Below are 27,730 nucleotides of genomic sequence, written 5' to 3'. Positions count from 1 at the left end.
TTATTCTGGTCATTCTTCCAATCTCCATTTAAATTCATTTTTTTCTCGGTTGGCATCCGTACCCTCAGCTACCTCATAAACAAGATGCATTGCCAACTGGAACATGCAAGCAGAGCTGAAAGCAGCATCGCTAACCTCTGCTCCTTTCTACCCACTGGAAGTTGGAGACATAGCAAACTCAGTGCTTGGAGCCTGGGAAGTAGGAATCCTGAACTGCTTGGAAGTTCAAAGAGCCAGACTTCAGGCTATTAAGGGACTGGACTGGCTCACTGAGCTATAACTGTGCATACATTTCTCTCTTTTTTTTTTTTTTTTATTTAATCAGCCCAGCCAGCCAGATTTATATGCTCTTATTTCAGCTGAGTGTATCTTCCACTGAAAAGAGATGTGCTGAAAACTGTGAACAGACAGTTTTACTCAGCATTAATAAGGCAACCAGAGTCTGACCCAGAATGATTAGCCTAGTAGTGTTACTTTCTAAGTGGAGGTAGAGAGGAGAAAAGATTTAGGCACTCAGAGATGCTTAGGGATTTTGGCTATAGGCAGCACTGTCTTGATTGCCTCAAATTTGTGTTCTTAGAGACTGCACACTCAGCAATAACAAAATCTTTGTCACAGGTCGGGGAGGCACTGTAAAGAAAGGCCATGAATGAAGGAGAAATGAGAGACCATGTAAGCCGTGGGTGAGAAGGCTCCCATTCCCCTCGTCTCCCACCACCCAGCCCCTCCTCCATGCATGCAGCAGCCACCACCAGAGTCGGCACAGAGCAATGGGTACCTGGGGTGGCATCTCCTGTACCATAGCTTCTCCCTGCTTTTCACTGCAGAGACTAAAACCACTTGCCTCAGGCCTTTTTTTTCAGAACTTATGCAGGTTGTTCCCTTTTTAGCCACTCTATATGGGTATCTGTGTAATCAAACCTGGTTTCAACTTTTTTTTCCCCCCTTCATTTGTGGGGTCAAGGCTTTTTGCCTTATCAGTTCTGCACTGGTAAATGTTTCTGTACTCAGTTAGTAAGGCAGAATGTCTGACAGCCACATGACACCAACAACTTACAAGTTGCCACTCTGGGGAAAGAAAGTACACATTTAAAAGAATCAGCAGCCTAGGTAGGATATAATGTGACTTAAGAGTTTCACTGTAACATCATAGAGTAAAAATGAAAATATAAAGTGCATTTTAAATGATTAATGTACAAAGCTGACCTCTTCCAGTGTGCATCAAGAAAAAATGCACACTTTCTATAGTGGTTAATGTTGCAGGTCCATTATTCAGCTTTGATAATGTGCATAAAAATGCTCAATATGACAATGAGTTGGGGTAGCTGAGAATTTAGAATGGTGGCAAGTTTGTTGTAGTATTTGGATTAGCATTCTTAACCTACATCTTGACAGCTTCTTTTCTTCATTTCGCAAGTGTTAATAAAAATCTAGCTTTATCTTCTTTGATTTTTGGTTATTTTTCTTGTATTTTAGTTTTTTTTTTTTTACAAAACAATTAAAAAATACCTGCTCAAACAAATACTACCAGCATTCATTAGTCAGGATGGTTATATGTAAAAGAAATGATGCCAGATAGTAACAAATCCAAGAGAAGTTTATTATGAAAATGGCACCTGCGGGATGAAAAAAAATTAAGTTACATAAAGACAACCATGTATGACATGGAGAATCTACAAAAGTATAAAAAGAACCCTGTTGTAAATGAAGTATGTACATTTCTGATTTGCAGCATTATCAATGATCAATGAAAAAAATGTTTCAAATAAGCCAGGCACTCAAGAAGTTAGATTCGGTTAGCTTAACACAAAATAAATGTACCATAGCTGTCACTTTTTAACATTTTAATTTTTTTATATTGTAGAGTTGGTAACACTGCTAAGATTTATACGAACAGAATCCCTTTCCCCATTATTCAGCTACTTGGCACCAGTCTCCTCATAAAAGATTTCATATATTTGTACAAGAAATAGTTAAAAACACAGACACAGTCTTCACAGGTAATGACGTTTTTTTTTCATTTTGTAATTTTAAACACTATGGATTTAGACAGCAGCTGTGATTATCTGTTAGTTCAAATCACCAGAAATCATTTTGACACAACACAGTAACATTTATAAAAAAAACCCAAAACAACAACAGCTGTCTAGCTGTTCTTCGTAGCTGATAGGTGCACTCCTTTGATTGTTCCATAGCTAGAGTAGAGCTTCCAAAATTAAACTTTGAATTTCCCAATCAGCTTTCTTGCTTTTTTTAAACCTACTTAAATCCTTCCTATGGAACCTTTAAAAGCTCATTAATTAAATTTCTGGCATCCAATTCCTTTTCCACTATCACTCCTCTGTGGCTTGGACCTACTTCTCAAATTCAAAGCTACCACCAAAATTGACACAATGCAGTGAGTGGTCAAAAAGGACAGCTGAGTTAATACATTAGCTTTGCACACATAAGCGAATATATATGACAATTCTAAGCTCAGTTTCCTTTTTAAACAATGCCAGTTGACCTTTGAAAGAATTTCATATCTCACTGGTAATTGTTGTACGTATTGCTCCACCACCCTACCTAGGAGAAAACCAAAGAAATGCACCCTCTGCTTACAGTTCGAGCACAAGGACTCTGGGAATGTTAACAACTGAGGCTATATGGCGTCAATTTGCTTAATATATCTGAGCATTACTCTGTAGTGCATTGTGGGGTACACTGGAAGAGTAAGTCATACCCAGAATTCCTCTGTGGGAATAATGGCTCCATTAACCTTGAGCTAGTTAAGAGTCTTTTATCTCTGAGAGTGAAGAAGAGAAAACGAGAGAGCGAGAGAAAGAGAGAGGGAAAAAGTGTGGAGGAGGTGGGGAGAGAGGAAGAGGGAGAGAGAGGTTTGAGAATACACAACAGCAAAGCAACAGCAGAAATTAAAATGTATACAGACAGTGGAAGCAGCATAAGGTGACATTACAGAGGAAGGCCACCACACAAAAACCACTAACCCCCAAGAATCACTGGTTCACTAGGACTGCAGGAATGGGACTTTACCACTCCGGACTAGAGATAAAGCACAGAGAAGACAAAGGACAAAACAACTACATTAGCTTAGTATATACTGCATATAGTAACACACATTGAAACTGCAATGGGACTGACAGCCAAGGACACTTACACATTGTACACATTACAGTTCTCACATCTGTTATTAGATGCCTTAACAAACAGCTGCCAAAGATGGAGTGGAAGAAGAATTTATATTTGACAGTCATTTGGAGTGTTTGACACTACACTGTGATTTCTGGCAACAAAGACAAAATAGGAGATTTCTTTTCTTTTACTTAATGTGCAGTTTTCAGTTGTAGTTATCTATTTCAAGCTTATTAACCCATTCTTTAGTTTTAAAACATATTGGTTTCAATACTAGAAATAAGGAAAATATTAACAAAAAATACCCAAATCAAAGAAAAAAAAAAGAAATTTACAACCTTCCCTCTATAATATTAAATGAAAACCAAAACAAAACATGTTAAATAGTACTGTTTTTTACTCTGAAGTGTTATTTGATGTTGTAAAATTAGCCTCAGTTACACTGAGAAAAAAATAAAGCAAAACAATATGCACCTAAGAAACTGCTCCTCGCGTCAATTAAATTGATTTTTTGTTTTTAAGCACTTTTTGAAAAGGCTTCCTGACCCATTTAAATTTGATGTGAGGCTATGTTTGTTAGTTTGGAGGTAAAAAATTTTAAGTCCTGCAGCAAATGTTAATGAGGGCTTTTGTCTTAACTAACCAAGGAGACTGCAGCACCCCACTATAAACCAGTACGGAACACATTCTTTCCAAAAAACCCAGCCCACAAGCTGCATATTGTATGAAGACATTACAGATTAATAAATGATAGCACCATGGTTTTAGAAATTAAGTTAAAGTTTCAGTAATTAACATTTAGTCCAACTTTTTAACATTCTAGTCACAGGCCAGAAATTAACTTTTTAAGAACCCAAATTATTTTATGTGCAAGTAAGAAAATCTTAACCATAAAAAGAGAATTAAACTCTGCATAAAATTCTAAAATACTATCCCCTATTTTAAAGGAATTAGGAACAAAACCCCCTTTTCATTTGACTTAGTCAAACAGGGCACAATTTTTATGCTTGTTTCTTTTAATCTTGATCATATCAAGATCATTTTGAAGTAAAACCAATGGTTGTCACTTTAAAATCTCTTTACCACAACACTGAGTATTCTATGGCAGAGGCATACACATATTAAAGGCATCTTAATAAAGATGCAAAGGAAAAAACACACATCTTAGAAGAAGACAAAATGGCAGGCAACTGGTACTTCAACTCTCTGAAGGCAAAAATAAAAAAATATCTTTACATTAAAGAATAAGTCAAGTTAAAGAGAAAGGGAATGAAATGGGGACCAATATTGAGATAATAAGCTGACCTGCTCAAATTCAAAGTGCTAGAATTAAAGGTCTAAATTAAAACATAGTCTATGCCTCAGAGTATAACACTGAACACAGTATGTGGTCATATTTCAATCCTCCTTCCGTTCCAGAGTCTGTGTAGTGTGAATGCCATTGCTGTACACAGGAAATGGAAGAGTGGAAAAAAGTCCTTCGGCAGTTGTGAACACATTCCCTGCAGGCATTTGGGTCAGACTGGCCCCGCTCACAGCACTTCCAAATGGTCCCGACATATTGAGTCGGTGAACGTGGTGGTAGAGCATTTCCATGGGTGTTTTAGGATCTAGCCCAAAGCTGGGGCTGTTAACATCAACAAAGTTAACAGCATGGGTGTTGGGGAGGAGGTTGCCCTGCATGGCTAAAGTAACTTCAGCTGGAGCATACCGAATAGTGCCAGTGGTGTAGACCCTCTGAGCAGCAGTGCTGGTCGCAGCAAGGGTTCCCGTTACCCTGTGAACCAAAGGAAGCACCACATTGCCTGCTTGTAACCTCTGAAGGGCTTCCAGATCCCCAGCGTACAACAAAGAGTTGGAAGTTGTGGGACCTCCTGGGTGTTTGTCTCTTGGAGATGCTGAAAGTGGGGGTGACAAAGGGTCAGAGGACACAGGAGCCAAGGCTGAGTTGGATGAGGTGCTGAACTGAGTTTTACGGCTGGCAGTATTTTCAGTCCCCGGCGGGGTGAGAACGGAGTCTGGAATGGAGACATGTAAACTACTGCTGGCTTGGGGGGAAGGGAAGTGCTCGGAGCTGGGGGGCTTGGTCATACTGTAGGGTGATTCATTCCTTGAGATTTCCCTGTTGGGTGGGTAATTCCAAATACTGCTATCATTATCAAAATTTATAGGTTCTGAGATTTCTGTTTTAATTTTGAGCACTGAGGCACTGTTTGGTGACGAAAGCAGCTGGGGCTGTTCCACCAAAGCTGAGTCAAGTCCATTTGGACTTGAGGTGCTTGACAGCCTTCTCCGGGTCATGCTGCCTCCCTTTTGCTTTTTTCTCCTTTTCTTCCTCTTCTGATGTTTGCTGGAAGACTGGGCATTTACTTCACCTGCACTGTCTGAGTCCTTGGCACTATCGGAGGTCAGTGATTCACAGTTCTGCAACCGCAAGTCTGACTCACTCTCAACATAGCGCTCCACCTTGATCTGCATAGAGCCAAGAGTGCCAAAACTGTCCTCAGGAGCCTTTTGATTCTCGAAGTCAGAGTTTTCAAAGCTGTCATCACTGTCCCTGCTGTCCTGGTTGCTGGAGCTGTTCCCATCATCATTACAGTTCATTTCGTTATCTGACTGATTTCCTGACTTTTTCCTGTCAGATTCAGGGTCTTCACTGTTTTCTGACTGGTTTCCTTTCTCATCTGACTTTGAGTTCTCATTGTCCTCTGGAGCAAAATGAAAGTGAAACAAACCATTAGCAACAGGAACATAATATTATAATTCAAGTGCAGATTTCTACCTACCAATGAGATTTGATTTCCTTTAAACTTTTTTTAACAAATGGTGTTCTGTTCTGTAGAGCCACACTTTTTGCAAAGTTGTGTTGGGAGTGTTTTGATCACCATGAGTGTCTCTGGCTCAGGACTGTTCATGCACTAAAAGCCTATGCTATATGGCTGAGCCTTGATTGAGGGAGGCCTTTTAATCTGCTTGCAGGACAAGAATAATTTTGACAACTGTGAGCACAACACTATTGTAGCCGTGCCATCCAGAGAGGTGTCAGTGAACAATCCCATTATCTCCATTATGTTCTGGTGATTGTTCTTTCACATTAATGTTCTCCTACAGTGGGCAGGCATCCAGGTATAGCACTATTTACTAATGAAGATTCTAGTTCTCTCATCTCATTTTCCTCTGACCATTGCCACTTTTGAAGTGGCATAGTGTCTCTGGCTTCAGTGGATTTACTGCTGATTTCCTCCCATGTAAGAGGAGAAGGTCATATGTGTATAAATTCGAATGAATAAAGCAGTTAAAACAATTTTGTGTTGTTGCTAGACTGTCTTCTCATATTCTCCTGAAGGGCAACAAATAAAAAAAAAAATACAGAAAAAAATTCATCCAGTGAATTAAATTCTCGATTGATCCAAATCATCTAAGGACCATTCAAAATATGCCAGCTACAGCACTGAGAAGCTGTCACTCTTCTTGCCTGAATTCATTTAATTATAATTCTAATACTGGTGAGATAAACACTCTAGCTCACTGGACTAGGAGAGCCAAAGCAGCTTTGAGACTGAATACGCTCCATTATCATACTATGTTCAAAAGGGTCACTACAGGCTTTAGGAGACCTTGTCTTTTACAGACCAGCCAGAAATCTTTTGTTGGCTAATAAAAGATGTTTTTCACTCATCAGAGCCAAGTACTACCCTTTTCAATATGCTTGTTTTAGGGGGACAGGAGAAAGGCCAATTTCCCTCTAAAGACTGGTTACTCCTGGAGCCACGTCAATACCAAACTATTTCCCAGAAGTGCTGGAGAAGGTGGGTTTGACAGGAAAGCTGCCTGAGCATTCAGGGTAATGCACTTCACAAGTCATTAAGTGGGACTTTTTCTTGTGTCAGCAGCAGCACAGAGCCTGTTCCTTTTGAAAAATAAAAGCCACAGAAGCAAAGTAGCAGCCATAAACCCCTAAGACTCATGCAGCTTTTTGTTCCACCTAGCACTGAATTTCTCCTACAATTTTTTCTTTTTTTTTTTGAATATGCTTTCTTTTAAGACCATGGTTTCTAGCTGGTGAAGAGTGGACTTAAGGTAAGGTGGTCTAAAGCTGCACAATATTAGCCTGGGATTTTATCAGAGCTTGAATTGAACTTGTTGGTTTCATCCAAGGTGTTTCAATTTCAGATCCTTTGGCACTTATATTTATTTCCTTTGCAAAAAAGAAGCCCCTGTCTCTTCTGTCTTCCAAGACTTCCAGACACCTCCTTCTGAGATGTAGACATCTGTGCACCTTGGGAACACTCTCTTGCTCTGCATCAACCTTAGAAGTCATGAATACACATGTACTTCTAACCTTCTCACTTGGGGAAACTTCTAGTGCACATGGGAAACGCAAACTGTTCTGCACATACATGTCGTGTGGCTAGTTAAGAACAAGACAGCGTAAAGGAAGCACTAGGAATGGGTGAAGAGATTCCCAGTGATGGTGGTCAACAAGCCTGCGTGTTGACTTAAACCATCAAACCAATCTGTCAAAGGAGAACAAATAAAAGCAAAAGATGAAAGAGAGCAGCCATATCATAATATAACATTAATGCCTGAGCTTCTTGCTTTTGCTTGATTTAGATCAGCCCAATGCATTTTCTCCAGCCTTTTTTTGGTTGTTATCAAAGACACGAGAGAAAAAAAAATCATCTATCTATCCATTTATCTATCTATCTATCTATCTATCTATCTATCTATCTATCTGTCTATCTATCTCGCAGACTACAGCAGAATAACATCGTTACTTCTTGGGCCACAGGATACCATGCTTCTTTGAAGGCCAGGTGATCTGTACCTGTGTCTAGGTAACCACTATTAAAACAAATGGAATGTGTGAACCATCTGTTCACTGGACCATCTGTAGGACTCATTTACACATTGAGTTTGACGAGTACACTCAGCTTTTAAAAACAGCTGAAGTCCCAGACTTAAAGAGCTTAGAAATGAGTGCTGGAACCCACACCTTATAATTAAATATACTCTATTAACCCAAGAAAACCCTCAAATTTTTCAAGCTTCACTGCCCCCTAGTGAGACTCTTCAGGAATGTATTTATACAGGAAAAAGGATCATAAATATTGACAGTAGAGACTTCTCTGCAGAATATCTGCTTACTTTGGAAAGAGAAGAACTAGAATCATATTCAACAGTCACAATCCCAAGTCCTCCACACAAGGCACAATACCTGTTCATAAGCACAGCTGGGAAATCAAAGATTTATTTTGGTACTATGTAGGCAAGAATGCATGGAGAGAGTAAAAAAAAAAATTCTGAGGAAATGAAGATACTGTGGAAATAGCAAGGTCATTAAAAGATTTTTCTAGTGCTTTTCAATTTAATTTTACATGATTTTTTTTTTATAGTGCAACAATACTTGAGAAGTAAAAGGAACCAGAAAGCCAACCATGTGGCTCTCATGATATGAACCTTTCTTAGATATAAAGGCACACCATGTGTATTACCTGAGTTGTCCTTTGAGTCTGATTCAGAGTCAGAGGTCTCTGAGGATTCTGAGGTTTTCTCTGGCAGATGAGGAAGTTGTGCAATATCCATTGGAGTGTCCTTGTACTCTGGGTTACTGAAGAGGAGACAGCAAATATACACAAATGGATGATTTGCAGTTTCATGATTTTTCCCTCTTTTCATATCAAAGTTAAAAAAGAAATAAATAGGAAGAACAGCACAGTAGACACAGAACATATATTTTGGCTCCTCAGAGCTTCGCAGCAGGAATTTTATGAAGGTTTATTTTAATACTGCTGTCAAATACTTATATTGACCAGGTACTAAGCCTCGTTTGATTCTAGTGAAGTTTTAGAGCTATCAAAGCATTCTTCCTGAAGTGGGACATCGTGGCTTGTGTGATATCTAGCAGTAAAGTTACACTGTGTAATCATCCAACAACAAAATATCTCAATTTCGATCCCATTATTGTGCCTGGTAGGACAGAGAGGGTGTTTTAACTTTTCCAGTCTGTTTCTCTCCCACTGTAATGTCTATTAGACTGTACTGTGTAACAGTATTCTCTATCGACCTTGCCAGAGCCTTTTCAATACCTGCTTTTCTCAACATTCCAGTTTTCCACACTTTAATCAAGCAGACCATACATAAAGTTATTAAGAAGGTGCTCAGTTAGGGCTAGAGAAAGCAACCACTGCTCCAAAGAATCTGGCTAAAAATTAGATTAAAAAGGCTTAATATTTTTTAAACACTGCACACTGCATCCACATTGTCAAGAAACCAAAAGCAACCACTCTAACTATATGACAGATGCACATGTGCATGTTAAGATGCGTATGCTAGGGATAAAGAACTGTCAACACACCCATTATAATCATATCTTCATCTGCTCATGTGGTGCTCACCTGTGACTTGTTAGCAGTGAACATGACTGCAATCTAAAAAAGCTACATTACCAGAGAAACAGAAAAAAAGAATCCTCCAACCCTGTGCTTTTTCTTGGTTTGTACATTTTAAAATGTGTTCCTTTCCTAAATCCATGCAAAGGCAGGGGAACAGACACAGCTAGGTATAAGTGTCATAGGAATATTAAAAGTAACAAAGTCTTCAATAATTTTTGAATAGGTGAGCATTTCCATGCAGTTCAAATTCCAGTCTGGTGATAAAGCAGAAAATCTGCAGTCCTACATAGACAGCACTGGGTGCGCCTGATGCTATCACAGTGAGAGTTTGTCCATGTTCAGCCTATTGGAGTACACTGTGAAAATTCACACAGTTCACATTGAAATGACATCTTATGATTATCATCTTTATGGTTTTGTCCTGACAAAGTGACTTTATTCTGTTGCCCCAGGGCAGTCCCCAAATTTGCCCCCTCCAAGCAAAAGATGTTTGAGGGCTTTCACACTGTGAATAACAAGTTGTTAAGACAAGAACAGCATTAATCCTCCCTGTCACTATAATTAGTCTATCCTTTTAGAGACAGCTGAATCATACTTTCTAATGCATGGAAATGTATACAGACCAGTACTCCTGCTAAGAGTAGACCTAATTATGCCTTGATCTGTCATTAAAACATTATTTGGACATTTGGATCTTTTGTGGAATCCAGTACAAGGAGAAATCTAAATTAAAAATACAAATTCACTGAAGATGTTAATCTTTTTCTAACAGACTGGTAATGGAAAACAGCAGAAAAATCAGGTTCTGGGAGAAGACCTGGGGAAGACAGCTATCTTTTTTTGTTAGGTATATTCTGCTTGTAGAGAAAATTATTTTGTGGGATGTTTGTGGACTAAGTTCACCTATTGTCTGGAAAGTGGCAAAGGGGACAAAGGCAACTGTTCATAACTCTTATGGATCATTTTTACAGCTTAAAGCTGGAAATATGAGAACACTTCTGGACATTTTGAAGCCCTGTTAAGGACGGGGCAGAGAAGCTGTACTTCCAGTTCAGAATTGTGAACCTTAAGCTGACCCTTGAAATGTTGCATTCTGCCTAACACTTGCAAAAAAGAGACAAAAAAATAGCAGGATAAGGATATACTCAGAAAAGTCTGTGCTAAACCATGTCAGGCCAGAAACACAAGCCCCAGTGAAAACTGCACTGCTGTGGGAGGCTTCCCACAGTACTCCTTCAATGCTCTCCTGCCAGGGGTTGCTTCTGTCTCTTCCCCAAAAGGGGAATCAAAAGCATTTCAACATGCAAGTTTAGGCAGGCACGGTCTCTTCAGTGCCTGCTGGACTTGGCATAATAAGTCACAGTCTAACCCCTAGACATCACTTTGAACTCTCATGGCATCAAAGGGAATGTAACAAACCATGACAAGTAACTTAAAAGGAGAACAGGCCAGAAAAATGACAATTGCATTTCATGACGATCTCAAGGTTTCAAATTTTATTTGTTTGGTTTTTTTTCTGCTCTGGAATGAAACAGAAAATCTCCCAATCTTATTGAACATTTTCACAAAACAGAATGTGTTGAAAGGTACTTTCAGATGAGAAAGGTCAAGTTTATAATTCACTGTCCTTCAGTTACAGTTTGTTTTCCCTTGAGCTCAGAAACTAGTCCTTTTAAAATACTTTGGTAAAACAGAATTTCTCAGGGAAAGGCCTTTCATTCAAGACACTTCTACTATTTCTGTTTAAAATAGTTCTAATAGTTAAAATAGTTTTAAATGCTACTTTTATTTTTAAACCCTATTTTGCATTTTTTAGTGTGAAAATTATCTGATGGTTACAGGAACAACACAGTAGTTCAAGGCTTTTTCTCTTGAGAAAGTTCCTCTTTCTGGAGTGAACTGCCAAACGCCTTTTAGAGAGACCTTTTTTTAGCATACCAGGAGTTTGTTTCCACGCATTTTTAATATTCAAATAAACCAGTGCCAAACACTTCACACTAGATTTTATAACATAACACCTGAAACTTGGTGCAGATAACTTTTATCTTTGAGCTCAGGTTGAGTAGATTTCAGGGCAGTGAGGCACACAATAAAATGGTGGAACGTTTATTTCAAAACTAAGGTAGTATAATTCAAGAATATTCCAGTGTACTGAGATATGACAGATGCCTCCATAACTCTCATGAAATAACAACGGCTTTTGAGGTGGACTACATGAAAAGGTTCTTACCTTTCCGCTAATAGCTGTTGTTTTACTCCCTAAAACTTTCTTCACAGAGGCAAGTCATAGGCACAGCAGTTCAAGTGAGAGAAGTGACTAGAAGACCTACCTAAGAAGGTAATTTGACCCAGATGATATTCTTCTCACTTGAGTTCTTGGCATTGACAGCTATGGTTGCACTAGACTGTATCCAGATATAAACTCCGTTCTTCTGCATCCAGCGGTAATACTTTGTTACACATGGACCCTTATTCGGCACTGCAAGAAAATACAAACAAAACCATAAGCAAGATATAGTGCATGGTAGGGTAGAACTGAGTGGTAAAATGAGCTTCATTTACAAAATGCCACAATTATAAGCACAAGATACTTGGCTTCCTTTAGGTTTAATGCCAGAGAGATAGAAACAGGATCTGAAGTTTAATATAACTAGCTAATGTTTGCACCAGTTTTTAAAGTAGAATTTCACCTGCTTTGGGAAACTCTAGTGGAAGAAGAAAAGTAAAAAAACCTACAAATCTCTATAGTTCACAAATAGTTTCTTGCTGTGTGGACATTTCCAATGCACTCAATGTCAAACTGGTAAAAAAAGAAAAGGAAAAAAAAGAGGCAAATTTATATGTGATTTATTCATAGCTCCTAGGTAGACCTCTTTGAGATTCTGGATATTGAAAGGTTGGGAAGATACTCTACCCCTGCTGCTTTGATCATTTCTCCTTATTGCAGGCGATATCAACCACTGAACTTATACATCTGTTTCTTGATCTTGTCAAACAGAATTTACAGTTTCTCAGATGAACCAAATCTCTACTGGTCAGTGGGGGAAAAGTCTTTGGAGAATTTACTTTCTACCAGAGCAAAGTAATCCACCAACAGACTGAGAAAGAGGCCTAAGGGAGGCACAGAATGGCTTGGTTAGAGCCAAAGAGTGACAGCTTTCTCCAATGTTTGAAATATGCTAAGAAACAGAGAAAGAAATAAAACAATTAGTAATGTGAAACGGGTGCTATTAAATGCTCCCAGCAAGAAGGCTTAAAAATACAGATGTTTAAAGTAATACTTCAGCCAAAATATTGCCAAGTTGAAACGAATTTGTTTGTATCTGATTTTTCAGTGTCAGGGGAAGGGGATGAAATGCAAATCTTTCAGTGGAAGGGGGCAGCAGGGTTTATAAAAATCCTAAACTACATAAAATCTAAGTACTGTTGTTATGGAGCCCTTTCTCTCCCCCTGCACTTCTCGCTACTCTCACAAGCTTTGTGCACTAGAGGGCAGTGTGCATTCACATACACCTTCTACTTTTGTCATGTCCTTGTCTCCGTCTGCTAAAATGAAAAACCTCTAACTGCTGTAATAAATTTGGCTAAATTAGCTGCTAAATGGTTATCTCAAGTAATATGTATTTGCATTAATCATCTTGCTCTAAAACCAGAACAAGCCAGAGTCCTAAAGACGTAGTAATTCATTGGTCCATTTAATTACGGCTAATAAGTGCGTCATATACAATACTGTCATGACGTACATTTTCTTTTTTTTAATTCTTTTTTTTTTTTTTTTTTTCTGTAGAGGGAAAAGAAAAAAAGTCACTTTGGAAAGAATCAGTATTTAAGGCAGTTAAAGTCCTACCATAAATGTGACAAATGACACTTGGAGCTTTCAAGTTAACCAAATGTCTTATACCCTAATTATACATATGAATGTATCTATATCTAAATCCATGTACAGCAGATATCTACAGAAAAATATAGGCAGCCAAAAACAAAGGCAGCCATACAAATGGTGATGTTTCTTACCTGGAGGAATCCTCCAATCCCCTGCAATTGTTCAACTACTAAATAAAAAAATGCAAGTAAATAGTGCAATGTAAAGTGAATGTTAGGTTCAGCTCTAATATAAGCAAATATTTGTAATCTGGATCGTGTTGTTTTTCAGCAACCTGTAGTGAACTAGGTTTGTTCTAGCAGATATCCATCTTCTGCTAAATTTTTACTTTTATATTTCGAACTTAAATATTCTACTGTGATAATTCATTGGCTTCAAGACCTCATTATACAGCAGAATAAAGATAAAAAAGAACACTGCCTACCCAGCATTTCTGTCAAAACCACTTTAGAAAACAATCTCACATAAATTAGTCCAACTTTATCAGTTATGAAGAATACGGGAAGTACTTGCTGTAAATTTTGATTATGGTAGACATTTCCATTTCAATAAAATAGACATTCAAAATACTCTGCTTACAGCTGAGTGTAAAATTGATACACACACAAATGTGGAGTGATATTTCTGTTTTCTGGAATCCCAACCACCAGAGTTGTGTGCAGAAACTAGTAAAATCTATCTGTACTTGTATCTACTAAATATACAGTTGTCTTTGTTGGAACAGTTTTTATCTGGGGAGTTTAACATGCTATACAAATGCCAAAGGACAACTGCCCACCTACACATTTGAAAGTCAAGGTACCAGGTGAGTCACTAGCCAGTGACCGAAGAGCACACTGCAGTTCTGCATAGTGATAGCTATAAGGACTCAGAATCTCCAGCTCTTTCGGTCATCCTAGACAAGTCCTTCAACCTTCAATACCTTCTATATTGGTTGTTGCACCACTGGAAAAGTCTGTCATGACCCAAAACGAGCACTCATTTCAGAACTACGGAAAAGAGAAGGTGCTTGCTTTTTCAAGACTGAGAATTCAGTGCATCAGAGCTATATACAAACCATCTAGACTTAGAATCTAGGCTCCCAAATTACTGTACATCCAAATAATGTAGGAAATACTGTATTAAAAATGAACTTTCCATGAAGTTCATCTACCTGCAAATTCCCATTCTCTCTTGGCCAGCTCAGATATATTACCAGATACACAGGATTTTCCTTCCTGCATCTGTCTAAAACACATTTCATATATATATTTGTGGACCAAGCTCTGAAGGAGGTCCCATAATTTAATATAAAATTCTCTCTGTAAAGATTCTCTGGCAGGCCAGCTGTGCTGTGCTGCTAATCTGGTTCTTAGGATGTCCTTTGAGAGCATACAAGGCACCCCTAAGTCAGTGTCTGAAAGCTCATAGTATACCTTGGGAAGAAATTTCTCAATGTGATGAAAGAAAAAAATGAAAAAGTATAAATGTTTTTCTAATTTACAGTAATTTTTACCTGCTGGCATGGCCAAACTGCAACTTAGAATTAGATGAGAATTTTGAGAAAAAAGGCAATTAGAAGGACAAATCAGGGAGGAAATCTATCTGGTTTGATAACGTAGAGGTGTTACTGAGTAAAGCCAAGCTTCATTTGAGGATCTTCAGTTTGCAGATACAGATAATCCATTAATAAAGTTACTGATTTTGAGAAGAAATGTAAAGAAATCATTAGGCTACCCTAAAGCTTTGCTTGTGAAGTTATGTTTGTAACTAGCAACAGACCAGACATTTCAGTTTGGCATAAAGTTGTGAAAATGTAGTGCCTTGTAGACCACATCCGGAATATATTCAGACAATCCTTCACTGAGCAATGCAAAATTTTTATATCCTATTTGTATTATACATGGAGTACCCAGTCTGGCAGACAATGCAGTACTGGGAAGAGTGAGACTTCTGACCACATTGTTTGGATGGGTCATGTGATTGAATTTACATGGGATTATGCAGGACTGGGTTATATAATTTTATATATGTATGTGTGTGTGTATCTCTCTCTCTCTCTCTCTCCCTCCCTACCTATCTATCTAAACTCGTTAATCAAAGGGACTAACCGGGTGTTAGTGTTTTAAAACTGATGACCTTTACGTTAACTGCACAGATATATTCCCTAAAATGGTGGATGCTAAACTTGACTAAAATTTGCTGAGTGTTACCTAGTTACTCAATTTGAGTTCAGTGGTTAGCATGCAAGAAGTACACAGTATGTCGTACTAAGAACTAAAAAATAAAAAATCTCACTTATTTCTCAAAGTATATATTGCTGTGTACACAGTTCCCAACAGAGGGATTTCAGTTTTCCTTGGTAGCTTTGCGCACAGCAATAATCTTGTAGCAGTGGAATGAAGGAGGGGGAAAAAGAAGAAACAGTCAGTGTTCTTTGCAGGAACCTATTTCTGTTAAAAAAATCAAAATAAATCAGTACAAGTTTGTCTTCAGAAATATGGTTACAAAAGAAAAAGAACATAGTTTCTTCCTGTAAGGCTGTTCTGAGAAATCAAAGCCAAAGCTTCTAATAGTGACTTGTGTTTTAAAAGAAGAAGTAGCTTAATTCAGTTTGAAGAGGAGATGAAGAAATTGTGTATCAAAAGCAGTCTTTTAGCGAAGTCTCTTACAAAAGGACATTTTACTCATGTGCATATGCATTTAAAAGCTACACTATATTGCGTATTCAGGTAAGTATTGAGTAAATAGGAAATGATGAGATCATCTTACATATTCACACAGCTTCACAAAGAGGCTCTTTATAATTGGTGAAAATATTGAGGTTACATCTGCTGTGCTATTCACTCTTCTCCTTGAAATACCTTTATCAATGACTATTGATACTGAATTTCTTTCCTGATAAACTTATAAGAACATTTTTAATTTACTGTGTGTGGATGAAAATGCCATACTTAATACCACAGTCGGATACTTAGCTGCAGCCACAAGTACTCTTTCTACATTCACAAAACTGGCAGATGAAACATGAAAAGGAATACTGACTCTTTAATCTCCACTTCTCCACCTAAGGCCCAAGGCAAGCTGACAGGGTAACTTCGTTCTGGAAACAGAGGGATTTTTATTTTTTTAGTTCTGGATTACTTTTTCTTCTGCTTTTGAAAACTGTGGGCTATAGGGGAATGAACCTGGCATAAACTTAAAACAAGAACAAGTTTCTTTATCTGAAAAGTTACAGTCCTTGATGCTTACAGGAAGGTCATTTTCAAAACCCTCAGGAAAATAGCATCACAGTTAGAAAGAGTGCATTAAGTGCCTTATTTGCTTGTAACAGAGACAGTTTTCCATTTATAACAGCTCCAAGGATCAAGTGAGTCTTTGATGTTGTAAGGACTTTTCTATAGATTTTGCAATTAGTGAGATAGATGTTTTAAATAGTAGGTATCCACAAATTGGATTTTAGTAATGAAAAATATTTAGCAATGTTAAATGATGCTTGTTACTTAAACAGAATTAGGAGCTAGATGATACGAGACTTGTAGACATTTGGTGAGCAATTGTGTTCCATCTATATAATTCTCCACAAACACTTTGATTTCAGATCTGCTACACAGGATGGGGTGAGAAGGTGGGGATATAAGCCAGGACAGTGTGCAAATGCACTCTCTACCCACTGGGTCAAAAGTATGGGCTTCACAGCAAATTACTTGGTCAAGAATATCATCTTTGCATCACAAGTCCCTGGGGCTCATACTTCTCTACCTCTCCTCACGGCATGCGCTTGCTTACCAGCCCTGTGCGACTTACAATATCTCAGCAGAGTTCTTTAAAGGAAAATAGAAAGAAAGTAACTGTTTAGAAAAAAATACTAGTTCTGTGAGGCTTTAGAAATCTGCATTTTACTCACAGCGTATGACAGGAGAAAGACCTGAGTAATGGACAGAGAATATCTTTTATGTAGGAGAGGGTAGAATGCAGTCTATTGTGTCAATACCACTGACTGAGACTTGGCTGCTACTGTGATATGAATATCAGACAGTAATAATTGCTGGTTTATAAACATAAATTAATCTTTTCCTAAGTCAAGCAGGAAGTAGCAGATCAGGTTCATGAAAGAAAATTGTACCTTACTGATACTCAAACTCCCACATAAACTTCTTCATTCACTTCGGATAATTCTTTTAAGCGTATACAGTCACTTTAAAAATGCTAGTACGGCAAATGATTCATTGTTTACTTCTGCAGTATGAAAACTGTTTAATCTTCCAGTATAGGAATGTTACATACATAAATACCTGCTAAATTAGAAAAATAAGTATCGAAAATCGTGCAGAAGAAAACAAGGAACCTCAATCAAGCATTTTGAAAAACTGAAACCTTAAGAATCTTTAAAAACAAGAGATATCTTTCCTGCCTCACTTTACAGAAAAGCAAATGTTAAAAGTGACCTGAGTCAAACTGTTAAAACAGTGATCATATAGGATTGAAGTTGTAACTTGCCAAGTGAGGAAAGTGAGGAAAGCCTTGCATGACACGTCTAGTAGGGAAGATAACACAAGTAAATGTGGAAAATAGTGGAAAACATCTGGGGATTTTGTGACCTATCCTAATCCCTGGAAATTGATACTCCAGCACTCTGAAATTTCCTAGCTTCTGCTATATATTCTACATTCATTTGATTACAAATTATGTCAGATAAGGATCAGGAAGATTTTTTTTTTAAAATCAATACTATGTTACCAGTTTATATGACATCAGTCCACAGCCACAATGCAAATTTATTAAAACCCAGCAAAACCACACAAAAAATATTTCCCACAACTAATGAAAAATAACCATCTCCTACTTGAACAACAGAGACTCTTTTATTCCCCTCTCCTTTCACTATAGTTATAACTTACCATTTACCCATGGCCCATCATTTAAAATGACAATTTTATAATTATATGTAACCATCCTACCATTCTAGGTAGGATGTTTATTTCAAAACATTATGTAGGTATTGATCAAATGTAGTGACAGAATTATAATATATAATTTGATGTATCACTAGATGCATTATGCAGTGGAAGCTTATGGCATCCATATGAGAAAACTTTTCAGTTGTTTCTATAGATGAAGTTGATGCAAATAAACTAACTATATAAGACAATTTTATGATGAAAAATGAACAGTAGATTTTTCTATCTAGGATTTTCTAGGTTTTCTTCTTTCTTTCTAAACTTTTTCTTTCCCTCATAATTTGTCTCTCTCCCCATGACTTCAATCCTGCCATAAAGTGATTTCCTTCTGCTAATATTGAAACGGTCATTTAGAACCCCAAGCCCACTTTGAACACCAACTTCAGACAGAACTTCCATTATCATTAATGAACTCTCTGTTCAAACTGTAGGGGAAAATGAAATCCCAGATCCAAATTGTGCCCTTAGCTAGTAAAACTCAACATCAGAGGAGAAATTTGGCTCTGCTTGCTCAAGAAACTTAAATCTGCCTTCCATCTCTCCACTAACATTACTGTCCATCATATGACAACCTGTGTAAGATTAATGACTTTAGAATATAACCCTTTCCATGCCAAATGTATCGGCAGACTATACATAACAATATCTCCTACAAATAGGAAAAGAGATGGAAGATTCACAGAAGCACATTGGCAGCAATATTAATTTTATTTTTTAATTACTTAGGCTAAAGATGGTCTTTTTCAAGGTACAGGATCCCTCTGAACGTGCTTTCATTTCAGGGGTAAGAGTCCCTCTTTGGGTGCTTGGGCTGAGTGAAATGAGTGATTTCCTCAGCCTAATCTCTAGACTAATCTCACAGCACATGGTGGCGTGGCACAACTGAATGTTCTAACACCCTCTAACCGCCACAAAGATTCATTACCATCTCACATCTAGCAGTAAATGACATTAGATATTTTTGAAGCATACTGTCCCTTTATACCAGATGACTTGTAAAAAGTAAAGGAAAGGAAACAAAAGAAATCTTTACATCTTTCTCCACAAGCCTTAAAAAGATAGCTTAGCACTAACAACCCCCCCCTCCCAAAACACAACCTTCTAAATAAAAACAAAAGGACTTCAGATCTCAGAAGCAATACTTAGCAGTCCGTGGACATTCTGGACAAAGGCTTCAGGTGCTTGGCAGGGCATTTCCCAAAGCCCACTGAGCCAAAAGTGCCACAGCGGCATACTTTATAAGCTATCAGCCATCAAAACCAAACTGGACCCACCACTGGCCACATGACTTACAGATGGCAAAGCCAGAGGTGATTTATGCGGGTTCTTTCAAAGTGCTGATAAGACTTATTGCCACACTGTCACACATTTGATATATGCTACACAATTTACTAATACTATTTTCGTATCCTTCTTACTTTTAAAACTGTCTCCCTCAGAGACACAGAGTCAACTGTCCAGACCTTTGAAAGAGAAGAAAAAAAGCCCACAGCACAAACGTGTTTCTGAAGCCCTTGGAAAGATCTCCAACAGTTTCATCATACCTTCACATGGTGACATTTTAGGATATTTAGGGGTAGCCTACTAAGCTACAAAATCCTTAATCCATCCTTGGATTTTCAGTGGAACGACACACTTACTGATTTAGACTACAAGGTGATGGACAATTCTGGTCTCAGTAATCTTGGAGGAAACCTCAGCAATGAAGGTAAAAAGCATGTGACTGAAGTAGTTTTCTCCTTCTTTTTTAAAATGGCATGCATATACATCCTGCAGCAAAAAGTCAGCACAGAACTAGTTTAGTGGATAAACTGAAGCTGCTGGAGGTGTATAATAAAATCCTTTATTCCCATGGCTTTGCAATTTAACATGTGCTTCTGCAGTGTATCACAAGAATAATACCAAAGTATAGATTCATCTTTGGGGTCAGAAATTTTGAGCACAAAGAGACTTTAAAAAATAAAGAAAATTATTAACGGAGTAACTGAGAAACCAAGAGGTTATGAACAGAAGCCAGAGCTCAATCTTCACTCTATAACCCTTTACTGCAGTAGCTGTACTTATACAGCTGGTATTACATACACCTTTAAAGCAAAAAATAGGAGAAGAGTGTAGTTGCAAACTTTAACTGACTATGAACTATGGAAGACTTACAATCAAAAGCCTACAAACTGGAAACGTAAGCGTACTAAATCAGTATTGCATTAGATTTAATTTGAAGATGAAATAACATCAGGAATTAAGTTAAAGGGTTATTGATGCAAACTATATCTGAGGCATCTTGCAAAATAACTGTATATATTGCTAAGCTATAGAAGGCAAAATTCTACAATTAGGTTCAGCAGCTAATGATTTAAATAGCTTAAAGATTTGGTTTTGTAGAGTTTTCTGGTTTGTTTACTGTCCAAAAGATCTGATGCTTCTGGTAAACTTGTATCTACTTTACATACAGAAAACATGTGTCCAAGAGCACAAAACCTTGCATGTGAAAAACGGAGGCACAAAATTTCACAAAGATTAGAAATTTATTGGGATTAAAAATGATACCTAAATATTTATATGGCTAATTAGAACACCAAATATTACAATAGTAACAACCATCCTCCACAAACAGAAATGTAAGCAATGGTATAAATGCTCATCTTTCAAGGAATGAATCAGCCATGAGTTAATAGCGTATTACAGAGAAAACATGAAGGACCACCGCCTCCCTAAGATCCTGCTCTATGGTGAACTTGCCACTGGCTGCCGCATGAGAGGAGCCCCGAAGAAAAGATACAAGGACTCCCTGAAACAACATCTCAGCCTTGGCCATATTGATCACCATAACTGGTCTACTCTGGCCTCCAATCGGGAGGCCTGGAGACACACCATCTATAACGCAGCTGTCTCCTTTGAGAACACACGCAGGATCACTCTCGAGGAAAAAAGGCAACGCAGAAAGAACCGTGTCTTGCAGAATACACCATCTAAGGAGTCTTTCTGTTGTGCCTTTTGCAATCGGATATGTCTGTCACGTATTGGCCTCATAAGCCACCAGCGTGCCTGCAGCAAATGTGGATAGTGCCTTCCCAAATCTTCGTTCACAAAGCCCAGCCATGACAGAGAAAACAAGGGTGCAAGGTGTGCATAATTGCATGCTGCAGAGTGTTTTCCCCCTTCTTTAAAGTACCTTTGGCTTTGGTCCTTTTAGTCCAGCTAGACAGACCAACATCTTGGATAACCCAAAAAAGCATTTGTGGGAGCAGATACAACATCTGCAGGATTTCAGGGCATGGCTAAAAGACAAGACATGTACACATGCTTGGATAGGTGCACATCTCTTAAGATTCATTAGGACTGAAAACCAAACACTAGGCATGTGCTAAAACCAAAGTCCATGATCCTTTTCCTCCTCGTATGAATAAAAACTGTTTTCTTTACATACTTCCATTTCTTCCAGTTGTTATCTCCTGTTCCCTCATCTTGCTCTATCATCACTGTTTCTAGTCAAAAGGACTTACTGGATGCCCAGTGTCCAACAGAAATTTTTGCTGACCCATACTACAGACAGAGAGAAAGACTGTGCAGGTGGTCAGATCAGCACTTCTGCAATACTTGAAAACAACATACACTAGGCTGTCATCAGGATGCTGGGAGGACTTAGTTTAAGAAAACAGCTAAACCCCTGACATTCTATCAGCCCTAATTTAGAATCAATCTTGCTTTTTAGTGATGATAATAAACTTGTACAAACACGAGATTCATTTGTATATTTTAGCATTTTATTTCAGTCCCAGAATGTAAAACCTGACATTGGAATCAGTTTGATTTTTTGGTTATTGAAGATATTAAGCACTACAAGAACATTGAAATTTCGATCTGATTAGGATAAAAATTCCTCAGGATCAAAACACTTCTTTTTTCCCCCTACAGTTTACTAATTGTGAGCTACTTGACATTGCAGAGTTATTCCACAGCATGATAGCAAATATGTGAAGTATTTTACTGTTAGAATTTATCAACTCATTCTATTTGTTTTCATGTGTTTGAGGTTATTAAGAGAATAAAAATTATAACTCATGTGCATAAGTTAAAAGGGTTAGTTCAACTACAGCTGGTAGGCTAACCACTAAGCAATATTTTGTACAGCAATATAATTTTTCTACTGAACATACATAACAAGAAATCATGAATATATAACTGATTTAAAAGCAGACTGAGGGGATATTCCTTGAAAAATAGGGGAACCATTAAAAAGGTGAATGTGGAATAGTTGATTTTCGGAAAGATTGGATTATTCTAACCACTGGAAACCAGATAAAGTAGATCAGAGGGATTGCTACCAAACATACTCATCAGAGACCTTTGCTTTATGGGAAATGAACTGCCCTGGCTCACTGTTCCTGAGGAATTGTATTTCTTATAGCTGTAAATCAAATCCCGAAGAAAGAGGATGATATTTTCTAAGCAATAGCTGAGGACAACAATATCTTTCTTGTCAGTGCAAGGTTTCTGAATTTAGACCTCAATTAGTATTCCAAAAAAAAAGCACATATTTTATACCAATACCAATTGGTATATACTGGTGACAGTATTCTTACAAGCAATATATTAATTTTGAAATGGTGCCATATTATCCTATATTTGCCTAAAAATATGTATATGGTTGTCTTCAGAGGTCTTGACTTTTATCCTTCCTTGCTGCTTTCTTATTGACCTTAATTGAACAGTAACATCAAGTACTTGGTGTTCAATGAAGACCATTACATTTTTCCAATTAAATGGAAGATGTATACTCCAATGGCATATGACAGCCACTCATTTTTAACATGAAATGTACTCCTTAAAAAGGCCTGTTACAGACCCCTGAATGCTAACAGTGTCAACAAAAGGGAAGCACATATACACACTCTTGTACTCCAGAGAGCAGCATCAATTGACCTTGCTGAGTTCTACAGACAGTGCTAAGACCTGATACAACAATAATTTTATTAGTCTGCTTGATTTCTGATATTTATTTGACATCAAATGTAGCCTGCTAGCTTTAAGATCAGAGATATTTGTCATTGATATTTGTCAGGGATATTGAAGTCATTGGAGCAAGGGCAGTTCTACTCATGCAGGGACACATGGCTTGGTGAAAGTGTATGAACTGCCCTATGCTTGACACACAATTTAGTCCTGCAATGCTTCTATGCAGAGGTAAGTAAATAGAGAGGATCCTACAACTTTCCCCATTGTTACAAGTGATAAAGTAGAACAGGGGGCACGAGGAGTCCTTCTAGGATGTTAGTTCTAGATGCATAACATTAATGCATGAAACATAAAATATTCAATTTTAACTCTTTCACACCATATATCCTAATAAAGACCTGTTACACAGAGCAAGGGTTAGAGACTGTATCTGAGCCAGGGTAGAGCCAGACCTGTAATTTTTGAGGGTTTGGATTCAAACACAAGTTGTTGCATCTTAGCCAGTTTCTGTGTGTTAATTGAGCCAATGGGTGGTCCATGGTGCTAGTTGGTGTACTGGCTGTTAGAAGAGAGAACATTTTAACTATAATCTCTGTGAGAGAGACTGATTTATGGTAAGTGATATCTGTCATGATTCTACCCAGCAATTTATTCGACAGTGAAGATGAACAAACAGAAGTTTCCTAAACTTCTGAAACCATGACGCATTATAAAATGAGAAAAGATTGACAAGGTAGAATTGTAACACCAAAAAATTGACGGAGAGATTTGTGAAAAAGCATGATCATTCAAAGTTTAAATGAAACAAGATAGAAAAAACAGCCATAAACTTTTTACCTCTATTTGGAAAAAACAGATGTTTCAATAGCTTGTGGTATCATGCCACATATTATATGTTGCTATAAATGCAGGCCTATGTACAGTTAGAGTTGAATGTTGTTTTATTAATTCACAAGAGCATATAACTAACATAAATCTTGACCCCACTGAACATAATGAATTTTTCACCCAGGTCAGAATTTTAGTCCATAAAAAATTGCCTTTTTAGGGCATAATCCCCATGTACATTGAAGCTAATGAAAGCTTTTCCACTGACCCGTATCTGCCCTTTCATAGGGCAGTAGTTCCCTTACAAAAGACTGCTAGTCTGCAGACCTTCTTCACTTGTTATGGTCGCATTCCTGAAACTGCTTTTGTCTTCTTTATCTGAGATAGATTTAACAAGGCCTGTTTTTCAAAGTTTCTAATGGGCTGCTATGATCCGAAGCCATCAACAGCCTTCTTGATTTTTTTCTCTGCAATTTTGTGCAACATTTTCTTCTTTGCTTGTTTTCCTCTTGATGTCTTTGAATATCCTGGATGAGACAGCAGGATGTAGTGGTCTTACTTTTTCCTTATTTTTTTGTGATATGTTGTCAGTGATAGGCAGAGTAGCAGTTTATTTGTGCTTATTTTTACCTTTAATCTACCATTGCAATTGGATTTCTTGTTGTTTTAATTATTTTATCTCTGGTAAAAATGAACCAAGATGTTTAGTTGCATTCTGCAGTCCTCCATAAAACACACCCTTTACAATCTGCTGCTCTCCCAAGTCCTGCTTCTGTTTTCCACCATTCTTCCTAACCATTACTTTAGTTCCAGCTCCTCTTTAAAATATTGAATAATACTGCTTTTTTTTTGGTTCGTTTGTTTTTTTTCCATTGTGATCTCAAGCAATTACTTCCTGTATTGTACTGCAAATATCCCATGCTGTGTGTTTCAAGGAACTGTGGTTCTGCTGAGTTTTACCTTGTACAGCCAGTTCGTGAATTTTAGCTCTAATTTTAATTTTACTAGACCAGGAGAATTTTCTCTTTCTAGTTTGGTTTGACTTGATTTTTAGAATCGACAAGTTGATAGAAGTGTTTTGGGGTTTTTAGGATTTCTTTCTCTTAGTTTTTAGACATTGTCTTTTAAATGCTAGAAAATTGAACACCTCTCTGGCAGAGATATGAACAACTTCAACTTCTGCAGGATTATAATGGGCAGGTGTACTTCCTCAGTTATTCCCAAGACTAATTTAAACTTGAAGATCTTTCATACTGAGCATGAGTTTCAACATAAAAAGACAAATGCAAAGTCCTGTATCTGGGATGGACTGACTCCTTGCAATGTTACAGGCTCGGAACTGACTGGCTGGGTTGTTGCTTTGTGGAAAGGGACAAGGGCGTCCTGGTGGACAGTATGCTAAAAGCATGAATGAGCAGGGCTGAACTAAAAAGTGTATAGCCAGAAGAGCACAGAAAGTCATTATCCCCCTTTACTCTTTAGATTGCATCTGGAATCTAATTTTAGGCTCCTACCATAGGAAATATAGGGATAAGCTTCAGAAAGTTCAGTAGAGGTCTGCCAAGATACCCAGGGGCTGGTGTACTTGCCCTGTGAGGAACAGCTGTGGAACCAGGCTTGTTCAGCCTGAAGAAGAGGTGACTTCAATAGAACCCAGCAGCATACCTGCAAGAAGGCTACTGCAAAGATGGAGCCATGAGCTGCACAATCAAAACAGGGAAGTTCAGGCTGGATAGAATGAGAAAAAAACCACTGTGAAGATAACTAAACCCCTATTAAGATATTGCAACAGAAATCTCAGAGAAGTTGTGGAAAGTCTGACCTTAGGGTTTTTCAACATCAATGAGAAAGTGATAAAAATTTGCTTTGAATCAGTGCTGATCCATTTTTGAGCATTAGGTGAGACTAGATATTATCCGAGAGTTCTTCCAACCTATATGATTGTATGAACATCTTGTTCCTATAAACCAAGAGAACAACTACACATAAAGGATGTAACTAGCCTTGTCTATTGAAAAAAAAAGATTATCCAATCAAGAATAATTATGCTATAGCCATACAGCCAAGTTTGGAACTCCACTGTACTGGATGTTCAGTGGGAGAAAGTCCTTGTGTTTACAAAGTTTGCAATTCAATCAGCTAAACTGGATACAGAGAGCATGAACACAGTAAGGTGAAGTGATTTTCTAGAAGTCATTCCTGTCTCCAGGGCCTCTTGATTCTTAGTCCAGTGCTTATACACTGGACCACACTGCACTCATACTGTCTGCATAGATCTCCAATTTTTCTGAAGATGAATGTTTCATAAAGCATATTCTATTTCAGAGAGAAGTGGTCATTCAGAAGATTAAGGTCTTTTTCAAATGGGATGCTCATCTATGCCAGGTGATATGTTAAGTCTGAGTCGTAAATATCTTTTATTTCCTTGGTCAGATAGTGCAGTGGAAGTGCAACTTGTCATTTTTGACTTCCAGCTTCAAGAGCACCAAGTAAGTTTTTGAATTTGTTCCTTCATTTCTCAGCAACTGACTTATTATCCTGGATATTAAATGCTCCAAATGTAAATGATGCCAAATTACTTTGTTTATCCTTTTGGATAGTTGATTTTATTTTTTTTCCTGCAGAAATATATCTAATCTGACCTTCTTATGCTGACTGAACTTTACCTTCTAGAAAATTCAGGGACTATTTGAAAGCTTTACAGAGCTCGATACTGCTGTTAGCTGCCATATGTTATCACAGAAGCTGTCCTTGTTCTCCTGCTTTCTGGTTGCAGTTACCCTCCTATCTTCCTTTGCAGATCAAGCAAGGCAATTTGGGACTGAACACTTTATACTGCCTTCTATTGGAGTCATAGGGTTTTGTAAAATCTAATTAAAAGTGTCTGCACTTGGGCTGCTGCACTTTTATTAGGGAATGCTAGTGGGACATGGTGCAGGGGGAGCAGAGTTGTTCAAATCTGTGGCTCTGATTTTAAGAAGCAGTTTGCAGATAGTCTTCTACATTAAGAAAAACACCAAAGTCAATCATAAACACAGTCAGTCACTGAAACTTCCAAAGAATTATCTGGCTTCACTGCAGGCGCAGATAAATTAGAGATTATGGGCATAAGTCTTTTTTCGCACCAGGGTAAATCAGGAGCCCTATCACTGAAGTCAACAGATCTCAACAAGAAAAGAATTAGGCCCTATGGCTTTTAATAAGAGGAATACAAAGAGCTTAATTACAAGGAATCGAATTGAACCTCTCTTCCCCCATACAGAGACATCGCGTATGTTCTCTGGTTAAGTTTGTCTCTCGTAACATTTTTGTACTTCTGTTATTCTTATCCTAATCAGATACTACCTGTGTGCAAATATCAGGGACTTAGATGCTATGAGGATGAGGGCCATTTAGATGTTAACACATAGGGTGGTTAAAGCACTACTAGTGCTGTAGCTCATTTTGTATTGAAAAACATGGTGAAACCCCAATTTTGCTGCAGTTTTTGTCCCCCATGTTATGATTCAGAAAAAAAACTTCAGAGGAGGAGTTCATTTTCTGTGCCAGGGAGAGAGTTTCTCACCTAAGCAATATCTCTCTGAAGGATTAAAATC

General features: G+C 37.8%; 1 protein-coding gene across 1 annotated transcript in view; it reads right to left on the bottom strand.

Annotated features, from left to right (window-relative positions):
• Nucleotides 1-1,579: 1,579 nt before the first annotated feature.
• The window catches only part of NPAS3 (neuronal PAS domain protein 3), a 616,659-nt gene continuing 590,508 nt past the window's right edge, over nucleotides 1,580-27,730 (bottom strand). The window contains 4 exon segments of the mRNA XM_032692228.1: nucleotides 1,580-5,840; nucleotides 8,628-8,743; nucleotides 11,858-11,871; nucleotides 11,873-12,006. Of these exon segments, the coding sequence (XP_032548119.1) occupies nucleotides 4,531-5,840; nucleotides 8,628-8,743; nucleotides 11,858-11,871; nucleotides 11,873-12,006 (1,574 nt within the window). The 3' untranslated portion in view covers nucleotides 1,580-4,530.

The sequence above is a fragment of the Chiroxiphia lanceolata genome, chromosome 6, assembly GCF_009829145.1.
Source record: "Chiroxiphia lanceolata isolate bChiLan1 chromosome 6, bChiLan1.pri, whole genome shotgun sequence".
NCBI lineage: Eukaryota > Metazoa > Chordata > Aves > Passeriformes > Pipridae > Chiroxiphia > Chiroxiphia lanceolata.
This window is presented reverse-complemented; position numbering and strand designations above follow the sequence as displayed.